The sequence below is a fragment of the Carcharhinus amblyrhynchos genome, chromosome 16 (assembly GCF_965287045.1).
Source record: "Carcharhinus amblyrhynchos chromosome 16, sCarAmb.v2.hapA, whole genome shotgun sequence".
Taxonomy (NCBI): domain Eukaryota; kingdom Metazoa; phylum Chordata; class Chondrichthyes; order Carcharhiniformes; family Carcharhinidae; genus Carcharhinus; species Carcharhinus amblyrhynchos.
This window is the reverse complement of record NC_137339.1, coordinates 58,253,556-58,281,010: the sequence shown is the minus strand read 5'-3', so window position 1 is coordinate 58,281,010 and position 27,455 is coordinate 58,253,556. Positions and strand designations below refer to the sequence as shown.

Here is a 27,455-nt window from a genome sequence, read left to right as displayed (position 1 = left end):
TCTTTGTGATATTAGTTAGCAAAGCTAAGCAGGAAAATCCCAAGAAAGTCGTGCAATGTTGTTCTGAGGAATCAGATGATCACAGAATCCTTACAGTGCAGAAGGCAGCCATTGGGCCCAAGAAGTCTGCACCAACCACAATCCCACCAGGCCCTATTCCCGTAACCCCACATATTTACTCTGCTAATCCTCCTGACACTAGGGTCAGTTTAGCATGGCCAAACCCGCACATCTTTGGACTGTGGGAGGAAACCGGAGCACCCGGAAGATACCCACGCAGACAGGGGGAGGATGTGCAAACTCCACACAGACAATAACTCAAGCCGGGAATCGAACCAGGGTCCCTGGCGCTGTGAGGCAGCAGCGCTAACCACTGTGCCACCGTAGCAATCTTAAAGTTCTTAATTTATTTTTTCATGTATGAATTATTTGATTAAATTCTAATTTGTTCATTTGAGACTTTCACCATTTTGGAAACATGAGACAAGTTTGGTAAAATAACTCACAAAATCTTTTAAGTTGTAAATTTATACCTGTTAAAGGCAAGGCAGATTAGCACATTCTGGCTCTTGCATTCCTGTTCGGCCTTGGTGCAGATAGCCACTCAATCTCTGCTCGCTCTCTCTACTTCCCTCTGGACAGGTGACATCCTCAAACACAACTGTCAAAATCAAAGAAATACTAGTAATCTTAAACCAAAAGCATGATTACCACTACAGCATATAACTATATAAATTTACAGCAGAAAAAGGCTATTTCAGCCTAGTTGGTCTATGTTGTTTAGCTCCAGAGCAGCCTCCAACCACCTGACTGCATCTTACCTTATATATATAACATCTTATCTATCCCTTCCTCTGTGATATGTTTATTTAACTTCCTTATCCTACATTGCATTTTGTAAGGATGCTTTTAAAGCATGGTTGACCAACCCTCTTGGATTGGACTGGACTCTGCAGGAATTGAACACCAATCTCCAAGACACTGCTGTCTGCAACCCTGGAGGAAAATCATCACGACATAATAGGCTACAAGATGAAGGCAGGTAAAATCACTGGCACCAATGCACCCCTCCCCGATGAGCTCAACATTTCAAATTCATTCTAAGCAAGAGATCAGTGAGAGCACGCCCTCCATCCTGGAAGCATCGGATGAATCTGTGTCTGAGGTCACATTGCTGACTTCAGAGCAGCCTTCTCAAAAGCCAACCCATGGAAAGCTACTGGCCCAGATGGGGTACCCAGATGAGCATTCAAGTCCTGAGTTGATCAACTGGCAGGGGTATTTGTGGACATCTTCAACCACCCTTTACACCAATCTGAGGTCCCTACCTGCTTCAAGAAGGTGCCTATCATCCCGGTACCAAAGAAAAGCCAGACAGTGTGCCTTTATGACTATTGCCCACTGGCTCTGACATCGATCATTATTAAGTACTTTGAAAGGTTCGTCTTGGCACAAATCAATTTCAGCCTCCCACACTGCCTGGAGCCACTACAGCTCACTTATCACCTCAACAGGTCCACAATAGATGCCATTTCCCTGGCCCTACACTAAACCCTGGAACACCTAGACAACAAAGATACTTATGTCACTCCTTTTTTGTAGACTACAGCTCAGCCTTTAACACCATTATTCCTAAGAGACTTGTCTTCAAACTCCGTGGTCTGGGGCCCAGTTCCTCCCTTTGCAACTGGATCCCAGACTTTCTAACCTATAGACCGCAGTCAGTAAAGATAGGCAACAACACCTCCTCCATGATTATCCTCAACATCAGTGTCCCACAAGGCTGTGTCCTCAGACCCCTACATATCTGACTGTATGGCCAAATTCCCCTCTAACTTGATTTTGAAGTTTGCTGATGACACCTCCAACAATGACGAGACAGAGTACAGGAAACAGAAAAAGAATTTGGCGAACTGGTGCGACAACAATAACTTCTCCCTCAATGTCAACAAAACAAAGGAGCTAGTAAGCGACTTTGGAAAGTGTAGTGGAGGGCATGCCCCTGACTACATCAATGGGGACGAAATGGAAGAGCCCTCCACGTTTTTAGGTGTCCAGATCACCAACAACCTGTCCTGGCCCCTCCATGTGGAAGCTAGTTGAGAAAGCATTGAGAAAGAATGCTTTCTATGGTGCATCTGTAAAAGTTGGTGAGATTGGTAGCCAACATGCTAAATTTCCTTAGCCTTAAGGAAGTGCGCAAAGGGAAATTTTGACAAATTTTACTTAATTTCCAAATTTTATTGGATTTCTTTTTGCCTGTACATTTTAAAGAATGAGCTGGGATACGATTACAGTTTGGCGCCGCTGACAGAGGGATTGAGGCCGGCTCTGCCGAGACCACTCCCTCTCAACCCGAGCAACTTGGCGCCGACTGATCACCGAACCACGCCTGCGCACTGCCACCACCACCGAACCACGCCTGCGCACTGCCGCCGCCACCACCGAGCCGCTCCTGCGCATTGCCGCCGCCATCACCGGACTGCGCCCGCGCATTGCCGCCACTGAGCCACGCCTGCGCACTGCCGCCGCCATTTCGCGTCGGGGCTTTGGCGCGTTTGCCGCTAGCGGGTGTGGTAAGGGCGCATGCGCAGGCAGGAGCTGGGTCGGGTCGCATGGAGGCGGCGGCGCTTCGTCTTGAAGGTGGAGCAGCAGCGAGAAGCTTCCCTCACTCCTTCCCTTCCAGGCTGTCCTCAGGCTTCCTCACTCCTTCCCCAGGTCCTTTGAGAGGGAGGAAGCTTCTCCTGCAGCATTTACCCAGGGGTGATCAGCTGTGTGGAAAGATCAGAAGCACTGATTGGAGTGTGGGAGGTAGTTTGTTATCCTGTCTGTGTGAGTTTCTGCTGGGTGCTCCAGTTCCCTCCCAGAAAGACATGTTGGTTAGGTGCATTGGCCATGCTAAATTCTCCCTTAGTGTACCCAAACAGGTGCCAGAGTGGTATCTAGGGGATTTTCACAGCAACTTCATTGCAGTGTTAATGTGAGCCAACTTGTGACAGTAATACAATTCTCAGTCCAGATCCTTTATGAGTTTGTATACCTCTATCGAATCTCTCTTTTAATGTTCAGCTCTCTGAAGCTGAACTGGTATTTGAAGCAGTCCTTGTTACGCAGAGTTGCAGATTCATCAATCCCTGTGAAGTCTTTAGGCTCTGTTTTAAACTCCATCTGCCCAGCAGAGGTTGCTCTGGACAGTTAAAATTACTTTATCTTGCTGCCTGGCATTTTATTTCGGAAGTGGTTATCTAAAACAAGCAAAGATGTTAAATTGATACAAGTTAGTATACTAACACTGGACAAGAAATTTGTCAGTGACATTTTAATGAGGCCTGGCAGATAAAATCACAGAAGGACTCTAAATGCTGCTGCCATGCAGAGAATTTAATTTCTGGAAAATACTCCACCAGAGCAAAGCCCTGAATTTGCCCCCTTGCTCATCCTCAACTTTTCAAAAGTACTGGAAAATATCTCAGTTAAAACTGCAAAATGTTATCCAGGAAAATCTCGGATGTTCTGGGCTCTGGGTATCTTTGTAAGACACAGAAACTAGAAGCAGAAGTAGGCCATTCAGCCCTTCTAGCCTACTCTGCCATTCATTTTGATCACAGCTGATCATTGAATTCAGTATCCTGCCTTCTCAACCTCATATCCCTTGATCCCTTTAGCCCCAAGAGATGTATCTAATTTTTTCCTGAAATCTCAATGTTTTGCCCTCAACTAATTTCTGTGGTAGTGAATTCCACACATTACCCACTGTCTTGGTGAAGAGATTTCTCAAAAGACAGGAAAATCCTGTTAACAAAAGCAAAGCATTCAATGCTGTTTTGAATTAATCATTTGTAATGTCATTTGTTGTGGGAGTGTAAATCGGGTTTGAAAATTCCAATTTGTGAAAAAAATGAACTGTAAAATACATTGCATTTATATAACACATTTCAGAACGTCAGGACATTGGCTTTACAATCAGTAAAGTACTTCTGGAATGTTATTGTGAATGTTCAATGGCTTAAAGCAAATGCTTTGAGTAATTCACTTTTCTTTTTAAACAGACAACCATGACAGTAGAGGCTTTGGAATTGGGAACATTCACTAGAGTGAAGGTTGATGAAGTTGGCTGAACGTAAAATAAACATGAGAAAAATGGTGAAGTTGGGAGTTTGGAAACCGTGATGGAAAGTCAAATTTTATCCCATGAAACAACTTTATTTTTAACAAAGTCAGAAGAGGACATCATGCAATATTCGGTGGAACAAGGACTTTCTGACAAAATGCACATTATCACGTTACAGGTAGTGAATATGGATGAGCACATCCAGCCCAGCCTGACTGAGGTCAATTTGATGACAATGCATCAACAGGGGATTGCAATGATTCCACGTGGGCTCAGGCAGGCATTGGGCAGTGAGGGTGAGATCGTGCATACCCTTCCGCTCCCAGAAGGAGTGCAAGTTTTTAAGGTATGGAAGTTAGAAACCTGCTGCAAAAGGGGCCTTTAAACCTCAATTATTAGTCTTAAAACCCTAATTTTAAACACTATTTCAAAGACTCTTCTTGGGTGGAGGATATTTATATGAGATTGACTTGGCTCTAGAATGATATATTGACAATGGGATGTTCAGAAACGAATCAGCCAGTGCGCCAGATTGATAGGTGAACTAAGCAGCTCTGTGGTATTCCAGGACCTGATTGGTTAATTAAACAGCAGCCTTGCTTTCTAATTACTGGAAATGGGCATTCTACCCTTGCTCGAAATAATTCGCAACCCACTGCATTAATCAGTTGGGTAGTCTTAAATGGACAGTTAGCAGAAATCTTGATGGTGTTTTATGACTAAACTGTTTAGCTTTGGATTGGTTATCTCCACCAATGTCCCTATATACATTTGAAGATTGCTTTGGTTTCCCTTCACTCCAAAGAGTTAGGTACACTGGGTGTGACTTTACAGAGAATGAATATGTACTTTTAGCCTGTCTGGTCTCTCAGAAAACTGATAGCGTGAATTGAAACATTAGTTGAACACCCTGCCCAGTTTTACATTTCATTGAAGTCAGCAGGTGGGATGTAAAACCAATCCTGTATTGAAGAAACAAATGCTCTAATTCATAGGATCATAGAACCACAATAATATAGAATATTCAATCCATTGTGCCTGTACCGACTGCAATCCCACCCAGGCTCTATTCCCATAACCCCATGCATTTGCCCTGCTAATCCCCTGACACTAAGGGTCAATTTAGCCAATCATCCTAATCCGCACATTTTTTTGGAGTGTTAGAGGAAACCAGAGTATCCAGAGGAAACACATGCAAACATGGGGAGAATGTGCAGACTCCGCACAGATGGTGACCCGAGGCCGGAATTGAACCCAGGTCCCTGGTGCTGTGAGGCAGCAGTGTTAACCTTTGTACCACCGTTCCATGCTAATTGGGGAATTGTAACATTCTCACTAGCTTACCTAGAGATCTTTATATGTTGCAATGATTTCCATGTGTGTCTGTTACATTTAACCAAAAATGGTATCAAGGAGCTCCAGCAAAACTGGAGTCAATGGGAATCAGGGAGAAAACTGTCCACTTGTTGGAGCCATACCTGGCAGAAAAGAAGATGGGTGTGGTGATTGGTGGTCAGTGATTTCAGATCCAGGACATCACCATAAGAGTTCCTCAGGAGACTATCCTCAGCCCAACCATCTTCAGCTGCTTCATCAGTCACCTTTTTTCCGTCATAAGGTCAGAAGTGGGGATGTTTGCTGAAGTTTAACAGTGTCAAATGCAGCAAGACCTGAACAATATCTAGGCTTGGGCTGACAAGTGGCAAATAACATTTGCACCACGCAAGTGCCAGGCAATAGAACATAAGAAATAGGAGCAGGAGTAGGCCATCTAGCCCTTCGAGCCTGCCCCGCCATTCAATAAGATCATGGCTGATCTGTCATGGCTCAGTTCCACATTCCCGCCCTCTCCCCATAACCCTTAATCCCCTCGCTTATCAAAAACCCATCAACCCGCGTCTTAAAAATATTTAGTGAGGCAGCCTCCACCACTTCAACGGGCAGAGAATTCCAGAGATTCACCACCCTTTGAGTGAAGAAGTTCCTCCTCAACTCCGTTCTAAACCGCCCCCCCTTTATCTTGAGGCAGTGCCCCCTAGTCCTACTGTCCTTTCTGAGCGGGAAGAGTCTCTCCACATCTATCCTATCCATCCCATTCATCATCTTATACGTCTCAGTGAGATCTCCCCTCATTCTTCTAAACTCTAACGAGTACAAGCCTAGTTTATTCAGCCTCTCCTCATAGCTCAACCCTCTCAACTCCGGTATCAGCCTAGTAAACCTCCTCTGCACTCCCTCCAAGGCCAAAATATCCTTGCGTAAGTGCGGTGACCAAAACTGCACACAATACTCCAGCTGCATCCTCATCAGTGCCCTATACAGCTGCAGCAAGACCTCCCTACTTTTATATTCAATCCCCCTCGCTATGAAGGCCAGCATCCCATTAGCCTTCCTGACCACCTGCTGCACCTGCAGCTGGGGTTTTGCGACTCATGCACAAGGACCCCGAGGTCCCTCTGCACCGTCGCCTGCTGCAGTTTTTCGCCACATAAGTAATAGTCCTTCCTACCATTATTCCTACCAAAGTGGACTACCTCGCACTTGCCAACATTAAATTCCATTTGCCAGTTCCTGGCCCATTCGCCCAGCCTATCTAGATCCTTCTGCATACTCTCCACACCCTCCGCGCAATTTGCCGTTCCACCAATCTTGGTGTCATCAGCAAATTTCGACACCATACGCTCAGTTCCCTCCTCCAGATCATCTATATAAATGGTAAATAGCTGCGGCCCCAGCACCGACCCCTGGGGCACTCCACTAGTCACCAACCGCCAATCCGAATAGCACCCATTGACCCCCACTCTCTGCCTCCTATTTGACAACCAATCCTCTATCCACGCTAACACCCTACCCCCAACTCCATGCTCCCTTACCTTCTGCAATAACCTCTTGTGAGGTACGTTGTCAAACGCCTTCTGAAAATCAAGAAACACCACATCTACCGGCTCTCCTCTATCCACCGCCCTAGACACATCCTCATAGAACTCCAATAAATTTGTCAGACACGACTTCCCCTTAATGAAACCATGCTGCGCCTGCTCTATCAAGCAATTCCCGTCAAGATGCCTCGCTATTTCCTCCTTGATGACGGATTCTAACATTTTACCTACAACAGACGTTAAACTAACCGGCCTATAATTCCCTACCTTTTGCCTGCCACCCTTCTTAAACAACGGCGTAACATTAGCCATTTTCCAATCTTCCGGCACTTCCCCAGAATCCAGCGACGTTTGGAAAATAACCACCAAGGCATCCACTATCGCCTCCGCCATTCCTTTCAGAACCCTTGGATGCATTCCATCCGGTCCTGGGGACTTGTCCACAATCAGTCCCTCCAGTCTGTCGAGCACCGCCTCTCTAGTAACAATAATGTCATTGAGACCCTCCTGTCCTACCATCTTTCCATCGCTACAGCACAGCACAGGCCCTTCGGCCCTCAATGTTGCGCCAACCAATGGCACAAATCTAATGACCCTCTACCTAAACTATTTCAATGTTATCCATATACTTATCCACTGACCATTTGAATACCCTTAAAGTTGGCAAGTCCACAACTGCAGGCAGGGCATTCCATGCCCTTACTACCCTCTGAGTAAAGAACCTACCTCTGACATCCGTCCTATAATGATCACCCCTCAATTTAAAGCTATGTCCCCTCGTGTTAACCATCACCATCCGAGGAAAAAGGCTCTCACTGCCAACCCTATCTAATCCTCTGATCATCTTGTATGCCTCAATTAGATCATCTCTTAACCTTCCCCTCTCCATGGCAAAAATAACCTCAAGTCCCTCAGCCTTTCCTTATAAGACCATCCCACCATACCAGGCAACATCCTGGTAAACCCCCTCTGCACCCTTTCCAATGCTTCCACATCTTTCTTATAATGCGGTGACCAGAACTGTCCGCAATACTCCAAGTGCGGTCACACCAGAGTTTTGTACTGTTGCAACATGATCTCACGGCTCCGAAATTCTATCCCTCCACCAATAAAAGCTAACACACTGTATGCCTTCTTAACAATCTGGGTGCCAACTTTCAGGGATCTACGCACATGTACACCGAGATCTCTCTGCTCGTCAACACTACCAAGTGCCCTTCCATTAGCCCTATATTCTGTACTCCTGTTACTGTTTCCAAAGTGAATCACCTCACACTTTTCTGCATTAAACTCCATCTGCCACCTCTCGGCCCAGCTCTGCAGCTTATCTATGTCCCTCTGCAAATTAACATCCACCCTCACGGTCTACAACGCCTCCGACTTCGGTGTCGTCCGCAAATTTACTAACCCATCCTTCTACACCCTCATCTAGGTCATTTATAAAAATGACAAACAGCAGTGGCCCCAAAACAGATCCCTGTGGTACACCACTTGTAACTGAACTCCAGGTTGAATATTTCTCATCAACCACCACCCTCTGTCTTCTATCAGCTAGCCAATTCCTGATCCAAACTGCTAAATCACCCTCGATCCCATGCATCCATATTTTCTGCAGTAGCCTACCATGGGGAACCTTATCAAATGTTTTGCTAAAATCCATATACACCATCTTCTGATCATCTTCAACAAGAGAGGATGCAGCCGCTGCTCCTTGACACTGAATGATATTACCATCACTGAATCCTCCACTATCAACATCGTGGGGGTCCCATTGAGCAGAGATTGAACTGGACTTATCATATAAATGCTGTGGTTACCAGAGCAGATCAGAGGCTAGGAATACTGTGCTGAATAACTCACCTGACTCCCCAAAGTCTGTCCACGATTCAAAAGGCACAGGTCAGGAGTGTGATGGGATACATTCCACTTGTCTGGATGAGTACAGCACCAATGACCATCCAGGACAAAGTAGCCTGCTTGGTTGTGCTCCTTACACAAAAAATTAACTCTCTCCACCACCAAATTACATTGGCAGCTGTGTGTACCATTTACAAGATGCACTGCAGGAACTCAAAAGTTCCTTAGGCAGCATCTTCCAAACCCACAACTGCTGCCATTTAGAAGGATAAGGTCAGCAGATACTTGGGAACACCACCATCTGAAGGTTCCCTCCAAGTCACTCACCATCCTGACTTGGAAATATATCACCGTTCCTTCACTGCCACTGGGTCGAAATCCTGGAACTCCCTTCAGAACAGCATTGTGTGTGTATGCATGTCACATGGATTGCAACGGTTGAAGAAGACAGTTCACCACCATTTTCTCTATGGTTAATAGGGATGAGCATTAAATGTGGCCTATCCAGCGATGCCCACATCCCAGGAATGAATTTTTAAAAATATCCAGTGAAACAAGCCAAAATCTCACAATTGCAGATGTGCTCTACATTAGCATCGTGAATGGGAACAGTTTACTCACTAACATTAAAGTTGTCTTAAAAATGCACCCTAAAGATTTAATGCTCTGTGTCCATTGTGGAATTAAGGTCATCCTACTGGGTTTTTTTAAATTTCAGAACCTCTGGCTCTCCCTGTTACTCTAAACAAAAACTGGTCCGGTCAAGACAAAATGTTTCCATTGGAAATGAAACTTGAATCCAATTTTCCTGTCCTCTGATCACCTTAGTGTTAAGTGTGCATTTTGCAGACAGGAAAATTGGCTTGGGCAAGTGTGATCACTGCACCAAATTCAGCACTTAAATAACATAAGTGACAGGAAAGTGGGTGCTGCAGCAAACTTTAAACTGTTGGCTGCTCTTTGTGGCAGCAGCAAAAATATCTTTAATCCTTGTGTTTGCTGCAGTGTCTGAATCAGTAATGATAATGAATGAATGAAGCAACAAGTTGCATATTGACAGATACTCCAATCCCAATGTGAAGGATCAGTTCAGCATTGCCTAACCGCTAGTCTATCACAGTTCTAGAAAACGCAGGATTAAAAAAAATAATAGTTTCGCTGTATTTAAATTTTAGTGATACCACTGAAAGCATTACAGCCAGAATTCTCCGATGTCATACGCCCTGCCGGCAAGAATGAAGAATTTGGCGCTCAGCCAAATCTCCATTCACAGCAGCATGACTGGAGAATCCCCACCTACATTAAAATTCATGTGCTTTTATAAAACGAACATTTTGTGCGTATGAGGCTCCCTCCTTATCAGTGAGGCATTCAAAAACAATGCTTCAGATTATTTTGAAGTTACTTTGTCAGTGGTTGTGATAGCCCAACTTTTTTTTCAGCTAACATCATCATAGATATTTGTGTCCTGGAGTGTATGGCTCCAATATTTTGATCATGCCTTTTTGCCAACAGGTTTGCCAACACGTGGCCTTCTCCAAATTTAAGATGTCTACCGTGTCCTGTGATAATGAGTGCTAAGATGTTGCAGGGTCACTTTCTCTCCTCCAGGGAAAATTGGAGAATACCTCAAGCCTTGTACATTAACACAAAGTTGTACATGTACAATGCCTTTAGCATTAAAAAGACACAAAGCAATTCATAAAAGTTGCTACACAATGAATACTAAGCCATGGAGGGAAAGATTAGAAGCCCAGCGAAGAAGATGGCTTTTGAGTAAGCATTTCAAGGTGAAAAGGAAAGTGTTGAAGGAGAGGGTGAGGCAGGCAAGCAAACTATGAGAGCCACCTGTGATGGACAAACTTTACTGAAAGCCAGAGTTGGAGGACCAAAGTGCACACTACACACTGTCACATTTAAATGTAACAACTTAACCTTTTAATAAAAGTGCAAACACATGAAGCACTATAGTGGGTTCAGGCAAGGAATAGGAAATAATTTCAGTATTGCTGAACGCACTGAGTAGAAATTTTTAAAAAATAAATAAGAAAGGGAAATACAATCATTTTAATTACTTTCTAGCCAATAATTTATATTACAAGCAACATATGCAGCTGTATTTGAAGGTTAAAAAAAAATTGTGTTAAGTAAATAATCAGACTTGAGGGGATATTTGATTCAAAGCATTATTAATTCATAAACATATTTCCCCATGAATCACAAATGTACCATGAATAGCAAAAGATAAATATTGAGTAACAGCGTAAAAGAGATTTCCATTTTGGAACATGCACTGGTTTGTGTTTGACATACACAAGATATATTACGGAGTGTAATGGTTTGGACAGTTTGAGCACTGGTGGCAAATAGTTAGCACTGCTGCCTCAGTGCCAAGGACCCACGTTCAATTTTGGTCTCAGATGACTTTGTGGAGTTTGCACATTTGTTCTGTGTCTGTGGATTTCCTCCAGGTGCTCCGGTTTCCTCCCATACTCCAAAGATATGTGGGTTAGGTGGATTGGCCATACTAAATTGTCCCTCAGCGTCAGGGGATTAACAGGGTAAATACGTGGGGTTACGGAGATAGGGTCCAGGCGGGATTGTTGTCGGTGCAGCCTCAATGGGCCGAATGTCCTCCTGCGCTGTAGGGATGCTATGATTCTATTCTGTAAATACTCACGTCAGGTTGTCTGATTAGTTAGGTGCAATACCAGCAAGGACAAGGAAGAAGTCTATCTTCCTTAGACATCTGTACTGTTTGCTGATGACATATGCTAAAGTTACAGTTGAATTTGTATTTGTATTCCTGTTTTAACCTTTATGTTATAACATTTTTGTTATTAGGTAGGGCCAAATGGAGAGATGCAGAGCATTGAGAGAGTGGAACTGGATGCAGCTACTGCTGGGACAGAATACTTAGGCACAATTGTAGATCAAGACCATGATACTCTTGTCAAAAAGGAGAAAAGTAGTCTGCAGTGTAACATACAAATTGGCAACAATACAGATTTGACTACTTGTGACTGTAGAGAGAGGCAGCTGGAAGGGCAAAGAGCAGATGTGACTGGTGAAAAAAATATTGATCCCGCCATAACAACCAGACTTACCAAAATTAAAAAGAAAGGTCAGTGCTTGTTATTGTTTGAGCGTATATATATTTTTATATTTGAAGCTTGAGAGAACTTCTTTCAGAGGCAATTTCTGTAATTGAATCAGAATCGTCTACTTTCCCCTGTCAGACACTAATGACCGCAGCTCCTGCACATTCCCATGTTAGAGCCAGCCTCCCTTTATCCTGACCCTACACCACTGGCAACAGCAATTGGGACAAAACTATCTAGGTAAAATGCAGGTTGGAAGGGCCAAACATGAAATAATAACTTAGCTGATGACCCATTATATGATCAACTCCATCACCTCACTGACCATTTTACAAAGCACCAAAGAATGATTGGCTTAAGTTACAAACAAAACAAAGGATATGTCTTAAGGATGTATATTGAAATCTTACCCCAAGTTATGAACAGGGATGAGTTTTAATTCTTGAATTTAACCTCTACAGTTAGGACTTTCTACAGATGTGATTGATAATCACTTATTTTAAACAAAAGAGAAAATCCCAGAAAATCTCTGCAGGTTTGGCAGTGGAGCGAAAAGAGCTGGTGTTTCGCGTCCAGGTGAGCCATTGTCAAAGCTAAAAGGCATAGAAAGTGGGAGATATTTATATTGTAGGGAGAGGGAATGAAAGATGAGTCATAGCCACAAAAACAAGGGGAAAGGCTAAGAGGTGCTAATGGCAGTCCGGGGGTGAAGGTGTGAATGGCCAAACAGTAGAGAAGCTGAAATCAGCGGGTAAGCTGTGATGGGGGAGATGTGGTGGGAGAGAAGTAAAATTGAGAAAAAGGGAGAAATGGGAAGCAAAGGATGAGAAAAGAAAAGGGATAAAATAGGGTGAAAAAGTGGGGAAAAGAAAATTTAAGCATGACAAAAAAAGGGGAACAGTTAAAAATTAAATAGAATGAAAACAAAGGGGCCAAGGTGAGGTAGAGCTAATCATCTGAAGTTGTTGAATTTGATGTTGAGATTGGAAGAATGTAACGTGTCCAGCTGGAAAATTAGATATTCCTCCAAATGGGTTGAGCTTTATTGGAACATTGCAGCAGTAAGAAGTCTCACAACACCAGGTTAAAATCCAACAGGTTTATTTGTAGCAAAAGCCACTAGCTTTTGGAGGGCTGCTCCTTCATCAGGTAAGAACGTTGCAGCAGGCCAAGGACACATTGGCTGACCTAAACTGCAGTGCTATGTGCTGATAGCACTCATGGATTATGCAAGTACAATAAAGATGAATGTACTGCCCTGTCTCTCTCTTTCTGTTATACTATCAAGAATAGTTTTGTGATCTTGAAAGGCACAGGGTTAAATTCCTTGATAGACTAAAATGTTTATAACGTCACAAGCTCAAGGTGTGGATCTAGTCTGCTGCTACAAATTGTCCATCTAAGGAGAATTGTATCCTGAAAAGCAGCCTCACTGCTGCACTTAAATGGAACCTGATGTGATTCTGGTGAATCTCTTGTTTAGCTACATCTTGTACGCTCCAGCAAGTGATATGTAAGGCTAATTACCTAAGGAAGGTTCCACTAAGTTTACGAGTATAGCATGTTATCCGGCTTTTGATTTAACCACCTTGCAAGCATTCCAGTTTAATGAGACAAACAAGGGCTGTAATTTAACAATTTCTTCACTTAATACTTCTGGTACCAACTCAAAGATAAACACTTCCAACTCATCTACTCTTTTATTGAACTTTTAACTCTTAACTGCACATTAGCTGACTGTCAACTTTAATTACTTAACTGAAAATAGATACTATCAAGTTTTGGAAAACCCTAGCCAAGAAATATCCTGAATGTTGACCTATTTTTTTCTTTGAAGCATCCTTCAGGGTACATTTCTTATGATGGTTATTCTCGAGTTATCACTGGCAAACAAAGGCTGCAATGCCATTTATCTACAAATCCTCCATTTGCCTCCAGAAGATTCTCTGTCATCCAGCCAACTGTGTAACCGGAAACCTATCACATGGCTCGAACATCCAATGAAATTACTTGCAAGTGGACATGGACTTGGGGGTAGGGTGTTAGCGTGGATAGAGGACTGGTTGTCAAATAGGAGGCAGAGAGTGGGGGTCAATGGGTGCTATTCGGATTGGCGGTTGGTGACTCGTGGAGTGCCCCAGGGATCGGTGCTGGGGCCTCAGCTGTTTACCATTTATATAGATGATCTGGAGGAGGGAACCGAGTGTATGGTGTCGAAATTTGCTGATGACACCAAGATTGGTGGAACGGCAAATTGTGCGGAGGGTGTGGAGAGTCTGCAGAAGGATCTAGATAGACTGGGCGAATGGGCCAGGAACTGGCAAATGGAATTTAATGTTGGCAAGTGTGAGGTGGTCCACTTTGGTAGGAATAATGGTAGGAAGGATTATTACTTACGTGGAGAAAAACTGCAGCAGGTGACAGTGCAGAGGGACCTCGGGGTCCTTGTGCATGAGTCGCAAAAACCCAGCTTGCAGGTGCAGCAGGTGGTCAGGAAGGCGAATGGGATGCTGGCCTTCATAGCGAGGGGGATTGAATATAAAAGTAGGGAGGTCTTGTTGCGGCTGTATGGGGCATTGGTGAACATAAGAACATAAGAACATAAGAAATAGGAGCAGGAGTAGGCCATCTAGCCCTTCGAGCCTGCCCCGCCATTCAATAAGATCATGGCTGATCTGTTGTGGCTCAGTTCCACTTTCCCGCCCTCTCCCCATAACCCTTAATCCCCTCTCTTATCAAGAACCCATCAACCCGCTTCTTAAAAATATTTAGCGAGGCAGCCTCCACCACTTCAACGGGCAGAGAATTCCAGAGATTCACCACCCTTTGAGTGAAGAAGTTCCTCCTCAACTCCGTTCTAAACCGCCTCCCCTTTATCTTGAGGCTGTGCCCCCTAGTCCTACTGTCTTTTTTGAGCGGGAAGAGTCTCTCCACCTCTATCCTATCCATCCCATTCATCATCTTATACGTCTCAATGAGATCTCCCCTCATTCTTCTAAACTCTAACGAGTACAAGCCTAGTTTATTCAGCCTCTCCTCATAGCTCAATCCCCTCAACTCCGGTATCAGCCTAGTAAACCTCCTCTGCACTCCCTCCAGGGCCAAAATATCCTTGCGCAGGTGCGGCGCCCAAAACTGCACACAGTACTCCAGCTTCGGCCTCACCAATGCCCTATACAGCTGCAGCAAGACCTCCCTACTTTTATATTCAATCCCCCTCGCTATGAAGGCCAGCATCCCATTCACCTTCCTGACCACCTGCTGCACCTGCAAGCTGGGTTTTTGCGACTCATGCACAAGGACCCCGAGGTCCCTCTGCACCGTCGCCTGCTGCAGTTTTTCGCCACGTAAGTAATAGTCCTTCCTACCATTCTTCCTACCAAAGTGGACCACCTCACACTTGCCAACATTAAATTCCATTTGCCATTTCCTGGCCCATTCGCCCAGCCTATCTAGATCCTTCTGCAGACTCTCCACACCCTCCGCACAATTTGCCTTTCCCCCAATCTTGGTGTCATCAGCAAATTTCGACACCCTGCACTCGGTTCCCTCCTCCAGATCATCTATATAAATGGTAAATAGCTGAGGCCCCAGCACCGACCCCTGGGGCACCCCACTAGTCACCAACCGCCAATCCGAATAGCACCCATTGACCCCCACTCTCTGCCTCCTATTTGACAACCAATCCTCTATCCACGCTAACACCCTACCCCCAACTCCATGTCCCCTGACCTTCTGCAATAACCTCTTGTGAGGTACCTTGTCAAACGCCTTCTGAAAATCCAGAAAGACCACATCCACCGGCTCTCCTCTATCCACTGCCCTAGACACATCCTCATAGAACTCCAGTAAATTTGTCAGACACGACTTCCCTTTAATGAAACCGTGTTGCGTCCGCCCTATCAAGCAATTCCCTTCAAGATGCCTCGCAATTTCCTCCTTAATGACGGATTCTAACATTTTACCTACCACAGACGTTAAACTAACCGGCTGTGTGCGGTTTTGGGCGCCGTACTTACGCAAGGATATTTTGGCCTTGGAGGGAGTGCAGAGGAGGTTTACTAGGCTGATGTCGGAGTTGAGGGGGTTGAGCTATGAGGAGAGGCTGAATAAACTAGGCTCGTACTCGTTAGAGTTTAGAAGAATGAGGGGAGATCTCATTGAGACGTATAGGATGATGAATGGAACGGATAGGATAGAGGTGGAGAGACTCTTCCTGCTCAGAAAGGACAGTAGGACTAGGGGGCACAGCCTCAAGATAAAGGGGGGTGCGGTTTAGAACAGAGTTGAGGAGGAACTTCTTCACTCAAAGGGTGGTGAATCTCTGGAATTCTCTGCCCGTTGAGGTGGTGGATGCTGCCTCGCTAAATATTTTTAAGACGCGGGTTGATGGGCTTTTGATAAGAGAGGGGATTAAGGGTTATGGGGAGAGGGCGGGAATGTGGAACTGAGCTACGACAGATCAGCCATGATCTTATTGAATGGCGGGGTAGGCTCGAAGGGCTAGATGGCCTACTCCTGCTCCTATTTCTTATGTTCTTATGTTCTAATGCCATTACGCTTAGTTCATTTGACACATTCCACACATAACAGTAAATCGAAGCTCAATGTCTGGGTCAAATGTAAGAAACTTCCGTTATCTGGGAAGCTACGGATCACAACTGCCAGACCAGAGAAACTTTATGACTTGAATCTGGTTTTAATTATAAGTTGCCCAAAACTTCCAGCATGCTTAACTCTTAGCCAGAAAAGCCATTTTAAAGTCACTATTGCCATTATTGTTGTTAAATTATTGTTGTAGTTATTCTTCTCCGTCCACAAGCACAACAAAGAAGTCCTAAATAAGCTTAACCCAGAGCTAGGCAATGGACATCATTTTGGTCAAAGTAAGAATTATATTTTGAATGTGTGATGTGGACACTGGAGGGATTTACAGGATCAGGTTCACAGAATCTCACAACCTCAAATGGCTAAAGCTAACGGGATGCTGGATTTTTGTCGGAAATGGGACAGCAACTGAAATTGAATGTACCTAAAGCTTTAGCAAATCCATGGTTTAAGCAGTGTGCATATTTGGGCTACACAGTATAGGAACAGTGTTGAAGTCAGTGGTAGTGCAATGCCATTTCACAAATTGCTGCTTGGTATGAGAAAATACAAATGTAAAGAAAGGCACTAAATATTTGAATTGTTTTCATTAGAACAAAGGTGATTTGATCAAGGTGTTTACAACTCTGAAGGAATGGGAAAGAGTAGGTGGAAAGTGACTGATTCAGGGCTTTAGAATAATAGATCATGGATGTAGGTTTAACAAGTGAATGTTGGTGTCATTTTGTCAATTGGAGACCAACAGAAAAAATTCTGAAAAATCTCATCAGGTCTGACAGCATCTATAAGGAGAGAAAAGAGCTGATGTTTCAAGACCAGATGACCCTTTGTCAAAGCTAATGGATGCTGATTTTGTCGGAAATGATCCAGCAAATGAAGTAGCTGTACCATTTGACAAAGAGTGCCATCCGCAAGATACAAGTTACAATAGCTCAACACCATCTAGAGCAAAGCAGCCAGCTTGATTGATATCCAGTACCTCAACCCCGCCACCACCGCTTGATACAGTGTACATCTACAAGATGCATTGCAGCAAATTACCAGGGCTCCTTCGACGGCACCTTCCAAACCAGTGACCTTTACCATCTAGAACGACAAGGGCAGCAGTTGAATGGAAACACCACCAACTGCAAGTTAACCTCCAAGTCCATGCTAACATGAAAATACATCGCTGATCCTTCACTGTCTCTGGGTCACATTGCCAGAACTCCTTCCGAAGCAGCACTGTGGGTGTACCTACGTCAAAGTGGACTGCAGCAGTTAAAGCTGATGGCTCACCAGCACCTTCTCAAGGGGCAATTAGGAATGTATAATTAAAATGCTGGCCTAGCCGGCGACACCTTTCTTCTCTGAACAAATGTAAAATAAGTTATTTGATTAAACATAGGCGGACCAGCTCCACCTCGGACACCTACCTGCTGGAAGGGTTGAAACCAGATTGGATAAAGTAAAGTTTATTTATTAGTCACAAGTAGGCTTACATTCGCACTGCAATGTAGTTACTGTGAAAATCCCCTAGCCACACTCCAGCGCCTTTTTCTGATACACTGAGGGAGATACACTCAACCAATCTCCACAGTTCATTAGGCGCATGGCCAATGCACCTAACCAACTGTGGGAGAAAACATGAACCCCCCCCCCCCCCCGGGGAAACATGCAAACATGGGGAGAATGTGCAAACTCCACACATACTGACCCAAGCCAGGAATTGAACCTGGGTCCCTGGTGCTGGAGGTAGCAGTGCTAACCACTGGACCACAGTGCTGCCCTTAACTTCCCTTCACATGTTCTCATTCTGTCCCCAAATCCAGCTATCTAGGCAGCAATCTGGAAGTATAAAGATCATTACCAGCAATGAGATCTCTTTTGCTTTACATTGCTAGCAGGCATGTTGCCTTCCAGGTATGACAATGTCCTCTCACCATAAATATTGGGACTAAACATCTGTAGGACTGTATGTAAGTCAGAGTCCTTTCTGCACTGCTGCTAACTAGCTGAGCAATGATTCAGACTGGGTCCTCACATAACACTCCCACAGGAGTGGCAGGTGGATATTAGTTGAAAGATGGAATCATACTTGCTCAGGTACAACAGGAATAGTGGCCCAATCCAATGGCAACGGAGAATAGGAGAAGGAGTGACCTATTGGTATTGTCGCTGGACTAGTAATCCAGAGAGCCAGGGTAATGCTCTGGGGACCCAGGTTCACATTCCACCATCTGTCATATGACTGGCCATCCATGAGGCACTATGGGTCATCAGCAGCAGCAGAATTGTATTGAGCCACAATCTATAATCTTGGCTTAGCATATCCCTCATTCAACCATGACCACTACTTCAGGGGATCAATGAAGAGTGTAATAGGAAGGAGGGCATGCCAGGAGCAGCACCAGTCGTACGTAAAATGAGCTGTCAACCTGGTGAAGCTACAACATGGCTGCTTGTTTGCCAATCCCACACCCAATAGCTCAGATCTAACCTCTGCAGTCCTGCCACATCCAATAATGAATGGTTAAACAACTTATTGGAAGAGGATGTAGGACAGTGGTTAGTATTGCTGAGTTCAATTCTGGCTGACTGATTGGAGTTTGCACGTTCTTCCATGTCTGCATGGGTTTCTTCCAGGTACTCAGGTTTCCACTGCAGAGCAAAGATGCGCAGGTCTGGTGGATTGGCCATGCTAAGTTGCCCAATCATTTCCCAAGATGTGTAGGTTAGGGGGATTAGCATGGTAGATGCATGAAGTTACGGGGATAGGTTGGGCGTTGGGTCTAGGTAAGATGCTCTATCGAAGAGTCAATGCAGACTCCTTGGACTGAATGGCCTTATCCTGCACAGTAAGGATTCTATGAACCTATGAATTAGCCAGGTTGCTCCATGTCTATGAATCCTCCCTTTTGACTACCATATGTAACCTCTACCCATATGCTTTATATCTAAGCATTAAGAAAAAAATCTGTTGAGTATTTTAGTAAAATAAATAATTATACCTTATGACTTCATATTAGGTAATTAAATCTATTTTTCTGCAGTACAGATGTCTCACTGAGAATTAATCCTCAGCTCAATGTTCAACCACGAGTACTGGTAAAATAGTGCAAAACTCTTTGGAGGTAATACGTTTTCGGGAGTTTTGATGTTGTTTTGAAAGGTGTGATAAAAATAAAATTGTTTATTCTTTGAAATGCTTTTTTTTGACAGATGTTCGGAAAACATTTCAGTGTAAACTGTGTTCATGTACCTTTCCACAAAGATCTAATCTAGACCGTCACATGCTAAGCCATACAAATGAGCGTCCACACAAGTGTCATCTTTGTGAAAAGGCTTTCCGAACTATCACACTTCTACAAAACCACATCAACACTCACACAGGTAGGTGTGCCGGTCATCTTTTATGTCTGCATGTGTTACTGAACTTTACTGACTGATTCAAAAACCAATTGTGGTAATGCAGCCTCTCCTTATGGCAGAAACTTATTTGCTCAAAGGTTGTTTCAGTTGACAAATCAGTACTACATCCCTATCTCTACTCTGTGGTTCATGTGAGCTTGGCTCCTACTTTTACTGACATAGAATTTATTCCTTTATCTTGGACTGTTCCACACAAGTTAGAGTGGTACGGTGGCACAGTGGTTAGCACACTGCTGCCTCACAGTGCCAGGGACTCAGGTTTGATTCCAGCCTTGAATGACTGTGTGGACTTAGTGCATTTTCCCCATTTCTCTGTCCTCCGGGTTCTCCGGTTTCCTCTCACACTCCAAAGATATGAAGGTTAGGTGGATTGGCCATGCTAAATTGCCCCTTTGTATCCAAGATATGCAGATTATGGGGATTAGTGGGGTAAATACATGGGGTTACGGGGATAGCGCCCGGGTGGGATGCTTTGTTGAAGAGTCAGTGCAGAGTCAATGGGCCAAATGGCCTCCTTCTGCACTGTAAGGATTCTATGATTCCATAAGTTAGCATTACTGCCTCACAACACCAGGGACCCGGGTTCAATTCTGGTCTTGGGTGACTGTGTGGAGTTTGCACATTCTCTCTGTGGGTTTTTCTGCATGCTCCGGTTTCCTCACACTCACGAAAGATCTGCAGGTTAGCTGGATTGGCCATGCTAAATTGCCTCTTGGTGTCAGGGATTAGCAAGGTACATACGTGGGGTTACCGGGATTTGGACCTGGGTGGCATTGTTGTCTGCAGGCTCGATGGGTGGAATGGCTCCTTGTACTGTCGGGATTCTGTGATTCTAAATCATTGTAATTCAGTAGGTAGCTGAGTCAGAAGTTTCTGTGTTTCATGTCCAGTTAATTTCCAGCCCCCGAACTGACTTTTACAACGTGGGTTATACCCTAAAGATCCCTCTTTCCAGCCAAAGCTAGGCAAGTCTTCCAGCTTCGTTAAACCTTCACAACCCTGATCTCCTCAATCCGAAGGCAAGCTCAAACTCACATTCTGTGTGGTGAACAGTAGAGACTTTTGGGTGCCTTTTGCTCTCTCTGATTTTTGCAGACTAATTCTGAGGTTCAGTGATATTTTCAGGGAAATCTGCAATTCGATCCAACACTAGCTTCCTAAGGACCCATCCCCTCTCAAAGCGCACTTCCATGCAAAGTGAATTACATCGCCCTTGTATCCAGGTCGAAATAACAATTAGCCATCTTGGCCCCAAATATAAGATGAAAAGTATTGTGAGCCATGCATCTTACAATGTTCTCATCTGACTGCTTACATGAACTAATCATTTTCACCACTTCATCAGTGAGTACTGCTGAGGTAGTGGAGGAAATGGCTCCACACAAAGCATGGTGTCTTGGATGTTGTGACTGTCACTTCCAGATAGCATGCTGTGCTCCCGAATACTGACCGTCATGCTTAGTCACACATTTTAGCCAGGACAGTGCAGGAGGAACCGGGTCAAGGGTTAACCGTTTGGATGGATCCTGATAAATGAATGACAAGAGTGCAAGTGGATAGGCTAAGGACTGTGACACTCTTTATCATACGTTCACTGATACATAGCATATTAATACCAGGCAATGATGCCAATAAAATGACTTTTCCAAAAAGCTGGGACCGTAAATGGACTTCCTCACAGATTAACCGTTTTGAAGGACCACTTGTTATGTCCACATGAGTTGCCTAACTCATGCTGGGCTGCCTCATAGCCCACACAATTCCCTGGGACATCCCACCCGTGGCTCCCATTATACCCCCATCCCCCTCGTACCAAAAATACTGAAATGCTTCGCAGCGCTGGGAATTAACCCGACTCTGCACACCCAATCTGAGATTGAAAACTCAGGCCTGAGAGGCTATCCACTCTCAGCACAGCTGCTGTGGTCACTGTTACTAGTGTGATGAATATCTTGCACCTTCTTTCCAGTGAAAGAACCTGGGCCTCCCTTTAACAACCAAGCCACCCAGTCTTATAGTCAGCATACATACCCCACCCAGAAGGGAAGAAACAGTAAAACAGGGAAGTAAGAATACTGGCCTAAAATTGTACAAATGTAAAACAGGGAAGGAAGTAAAGCGGTCTGACCTGTTTTTTCCCTTCTGTGCATTCATTTCTCCATCTTGCCCTAAATAGAAGATGCTGACCTGAAACAAAGTAATCTTGCATTTGTAACATAAGTGTATAATTTTTTTTTTGTTTTTATTCCAATTCAATCAAATCAAGTCCAATTCAGAGTCTCAACAAGTTGAGACATTCCTGATCCAAGCTGACAAGACAGGGCTCTCGCCTCCTGTCTTGGGCTTGATCTACGTGATCCAAACTGATTGGAGTAGGTATAACTCCTCCCCCAAGGCTTGATCTCATTTGCATCTTAGCCAAAAGGCCGAGATGCCGCTTTTAAAAATTGCTTCGAATGAAGCTAAAATGCAACCTAATGACTTCAACCAAGCACAGCACGTCGATACTACACTTGATCTTAGCCAAAAGGCCAAGAAGCGACTAAAGTTGGTAATTGCAGAGCAAAGGAGCAAATCGGCACTTTAACCTCTTTTTAACCTACTTAAAATGAAAGCGTTAATCTGACTATACCTTTTTATTTAGGTACCAGACCACATAAGTGTCCTGACTGTGCTATGGCCTTTGTTACAAGTGGTGAAGTAGTGCGACACAGACGCTACAAGCATACCCATGAAAAACCCTTCAAATGCTCAATTTGTGATTATGCTAGTGTAGAGGTGAGTGTAGTACTGTGTATGTGTCGGGTTACCCTGGGGCAGTGCTAATGACCCAAACCCAGAAATCCACATTTTAAGTTTAAAGTTCATTTATTAGTGTCACAACTGGGTTACATTAACACTGCAGTTAAGTTACTATGAAAATCCCCTGGTCACCACACTCTGGCGCCTGCTAGGGTGCAGTGAGAGAGGATTTAGCATGGCCAATGCACCTAACCAGCACCTCTTTCAGACTGTGGGAGGAAACCAGAGCACTCGTAGGAAACCCACGCCGACACGGGGAGAACAATTCCCTGTGCAGACTCCACACAGACAGCCACCGAAGCCGGGAACCGAACCTGGGTCCCTGGCACTGTGAGGCAGCGTTGCTAACTGTTGTGCAATGGTGCTGCCCTGTGTAGCACAATTCATGAGCATCCAACTGTGTGAAGTCAGGCTGAAGCCAGGAAAAAAAATAGAAGCATTAAGTATGAGTTCAAATCCAGCAAAGACTGATAAAGTCACTCTCTCCTTTACTTGTTTCCCAAGGTCCTGATTTTTTGCCAATTTGCCATTTCTATCCGTCAAGTGCTACCTTCCAATTAACATTAATAAGAGTCACTTTTATGTAGGATTAAGTGTTGTAGCTTGATGATTTACCAAAAACTGCAATCTGTAAACTGCAAACTGCAACTGCAAAACTGCAGCAGGCGGCGGTGCAGAGGGACCTCGGGGTCCTTGTGCATGAGTCGCAAAAACCCAGCTTGCAGGTGCAGCAGGTGGTCAGGAAGGCGAATGGGATGCTGGCCTTCATAGCGAGGGGGATTGAATATAAAAGTAGGGAGGTCTTGCTGCAGCTGTATAGGGCATTGGTGAGGCCGCAGCTGGAGTACTGTGTGCAGTTTTGGGCGCCGCACCTGCGCAAGGATATTTTGGCCTTGGAGGGAGTGCAGAGGAGGTTTACTAGGCTGATACTGGAGTTGAGGGGGTTGAGCTGTGAGGAGACGCTGAATAAACTCGGCTTGTACTCGTTAGAGTTTAGAAGAATGAGGGGAGATCCCATTGAGACGTATAAGATGATGAATGGGATGGATAGGATAGAGGTGGAGAGACTCTTCCCGCTCAAAAAAGACAGTAGGACTAGGGGGCACAGCCTCAAGATAAAGGGGAGGCGGTTTAGAACGGAGTTGAGGAGGAACTTCTTCACTCAAAGGGTGGTGAATCTCTGGAATTCTCTGCCCGTTGAAGTGGTGGAGGCTGCCTCGCTAAATATTTTTAAGAAGCTGGTTGATGGGTTCTTGATAAGCGAGGGGATTAAGGGTTATGGGGAGAGGGCGGGAATGTGGAACTGAGCCACGACAGATCAGCCATGATCTTATTGAATGGCGGGGCAGGCTCGAAGGGCTAGATGGCCTACTCCTGCTCCTATTTCTTATGTTCTTATGTTTTGCAGGCATATTTCATAAACAGAACGGTGATTTATTTTTCATGATACTATGATTACCCCAAAGAGGTAATGGATGAACAAAATTTCAAGTTTAAATATTTCATGATAATCTGGTATATCTGTGTGGGATCTTCTGTATTAATTGGATTTCTGTGGAAAATCACGAAGTGTGCAATTTGGGAAATTTGACTTTGGAACAAGAAAGCCACGTGGATGCCCCTTTCATATTGCTACCAAAAAATTATAACCCGAAAACTGTTCGAAACATTGAGGCTTTTATATTTACAGTTGTGGCTTCAAACTTTTAATTTGCCCTGAGATGGCGGGAGGGTTAAAAACTGTTTCAGATATGCCCAAGGTAAAAGTTGTGATCGTGTTTTTAATAAATAATGTCTCGTTGTGCCTTCAAAACTAACCAGAGATCAAGATTTGTCATTTAATGAAGTATAAAAGCTAAAGCCCTCATGACAATATCTGAAGAAGATCCAAGCTTCATTAAAATTGATCTGAATTGTGCTTAAAATCATCTAAACTCTCTGAATTGCATATCTTTTGTACCGTTCCCTGGGTAGCTTGGTGACACACTGCTGCCTCACAGCACCAGGGGCTCAGGCTGGATTCCTGACTTGGGTCAGTCTCTGTGTGGAGTTCGCATGTTCTCCCCGTGTCTGTGTGGATTTCCTCTGGGTGCCCTGGTTTTCCTCCCACAATCAGAAAGACGTGCTAATTAGGTGCTCTTTCTATGCTAAATTCTCCCTCAGTGTACCCGAACACTTGTTCTTAAGAGTGTGGCAACGAGGGGATTTTCACAGTAACTTGATTGCAGTGTTAATGTAAGCCTACTTGTGACGTTAATAAATAAACTTTAAACTTTATATTGGAGGCAGAAACCACATACGTTGCAACTTTATGATATCAGTATTGCATTTCCAGACCTGATTTTATTTAAGGAGGGATGTAAATGCGTTGGAGCAGTTCAGAGAAGGTTTACCTATCATGGATTGGTTATCTTATGAGGAAAAGTTGGACAGACTAGACTAGTATCTGCTGGAGTTTAGAGAAGTAAGAGATAACTTGATTAAAACAAATAAAATCCTGAGGGGTCTTGACATGTTGGATGTGGAGAGGACATTTCCTCTTGCGGGAGAGTCTAGAACTAGGGTTCACTTGTAAAACAAGGGGCGGGAATCTCTGGCTACGCACATCCCAAGATTGGAAATCCCTGCACGACTTCAACGGATCTTTGAATTTTCTGTCTTGCCTGTTACAATTCCTGCGGCAGGTGAGATGGGAGAATTTCAGCCAAAGGGTCGCCCGTTTGAGGTGAAGTTCTTTCACTGAGAGTGGTGAGTGTCTGCAACTCTCTTCCTGAAAGACTGGTGGAAGCAGAATCTTTGAATAGTTTTCAGGCAGAGCTAGATAGGTTTTTGGTCATCAAGGGGGTGGTAGATAATCACAGATTGGTGGGATGCAGTTTTGAGATTACTATCAGATCAACCATGATCCTACTAAATGGAGGACCAGGTTCCAGGGACTGAATAGCTTATTCCTGCTCTTTGTTCTTAAGTATTAAGTGAAGGAAGACTAAGGTTGGATCAGAGGTATTATCTGTGAGTTAGATAAGTAAGGCCCATATAGAAATTAGCATGCTCATCGCTCAACTGAAGTGTGCCAAGAGATAAAGAATTATTGCACTGAAAATGGGAATGACCTGAGTCATAGGTTGATGGAATAAAAAGATAAGAATGTGAAACATTTCCTATAACTGATAAAGAAAGAACAACTTGCATTTATTACGTATCAGGGCATATAAGTTGACTCAGTATTAAGATGTGCCTTTTTCTTGGCACCAGCGTGTAAGTCAACTTCACCAGTACATGCACATTTATGGCTATACTTGCATTAGGAGTCAGCCTCAATTTTGCAGCTCAAAATACATGTTTAAATTTGTGCCTGCCTGGTAGGTTAGTGTAGGAGATAAAGCAGGCATTGGTGGCAGTATTCCCAAGGAAGTATGCGGGAGTTTAAGATGCTCTCAATAGAGCAGATCCGTGCATGGCTTGGCAAGGGATAAACAGAAATGGGTCCTCCTGCAAAATGAATGACGTACGAAGCTGCTTTAAAGTTAAAAGCTAACTTGTCAACTAACTGTGCTGCAGCGAGGGGAATTGGTGTTGGTGAAAAACTGTTGTGAGAATGGAAGAACAAGGAATCTGCCCTGAAGAATGTGCTGATGACCAACTGCACCACGCGAGCAGGGAAAACCCACCTGGCTAATCTTGAGAAACATGCATTGGAGTGGGTCCTTGAAAATTGTCAGAATGGTAACACTGTCACCAGAAATGAAATGCATTTTTATGCACTTAAGAACATCAAATCCAACCCCAACACCAACAAATATTTCAGAGCAACAGCTAGTTGGTGTAGCTTTGCTTTATAAAACAAATACAATCAGCGTTTATCTTATTGAATGACAGAGCAGGCTCGATTGGGCTGAATGGCCTACTCCCATGTCTACTGTTGTGGCAGAAGACCAGAGTTGCACAGAGATTACCAAAAGACTTCAGCGAAAATGACCAGTTTCCAGCGGTTGATCATCCGAGTGAGACTAAAACCAGAGTGTTCATTACATCACATTGGCAACGTGGATGTACTGCCTATGAAATTCGATAAGCCCAGCAATCTGAGTTGTGAAGTGGAAATGTTTGAAAACAGTTCTAGTGAAAATCACAGGACACGTCAAGACAAGTTAGATTCATGGTGGTACGAGCCTGCATGGCCAACAGGGCAAAATTAAAGCCAGCCATAATTTTGAAACTTAAAACTGCATTGAAAGTCAAGTTCCCTTAAGGAGTTTTTGTGCATTCCCATGACAAATGGTTAAATGGATGAGATTGGGGTGAAATAGTGGATTGATGGTGTGGAATAGGCATCCCAGTGACCTACAGAAAGAACGGTAGCACAGCTTATTAATGTGGGCAATGTTCAGATTCCATATAACTAATGAGATCAAGATGTGCTTGCCAGGAACAGACCCACATTGCAGTTACAGCAGAGGGTGTAATGTCTGTAGTTCAATCTTTGGATGTGTGGCTCCACAGGCTATACAAAAATCATGTTCTCAGCGTATGCAACAAGGGGATAGTTGACAGAACAAACTTTCACAAAGAGTGGGAATATGCATGCGGTCCCACTTGATGGTTTATATAGTTTTGTCATAATTTGCAGTCCTATTACTCGTAAAGTGTCGTCAGATTGTTAAAATCTTCAGAATGTCCAATTCA

General features: G+C 44.1%; 1 protein-coding gene and 1 non-coding gene across 2 annotated transcripts in view; one reads left to right on the top strand and one right to left on the bottom strand.

Annotated features, from left to right (window-relative positions):
- Positions 1-2,598: 2,598 nt before the first annotated feature.
- Positions 2,599-27,455, top strand: part of LOC145354035 (transcriptional repressor CTCF-like) — a 57,233-nt gene continuing 32,376 nt past the window's right edge. Inside the window, exons 1-5 of the mRNA XM_080205139.1 lie at positions 2,599-2,811; positions 4,050-4,457; positions 11,692-11,971; positions 19,758-19,928; positions 22,612-22,745. Of these exons, the coding sequence (XP_080061265.1) occupies positions 4,170-4,457; positions 11,692-11,971; positions 19,758-19,928; positions 22,612-22,745 (873 nt within the window). The 5' untranslated portion in view covers positions 2,599-2,811; positions 4,050-4,169. The remainder of the gene's footprint in view (positions 2,812-4,049; positions 4,458-11,691; positions 11,972-19,757; positions 19,929-22,611; positions 22,746-27,455) is intronic.
- Positions 22,312-22,510, bottom strand: LOC145354116 (U2 spliceosomal RNA). Its single transcript, XR_013888800.1, has one exon. It is a non-coding gene; the product is annotated as a U2 spliceosomal RNA (small nuclear RNA).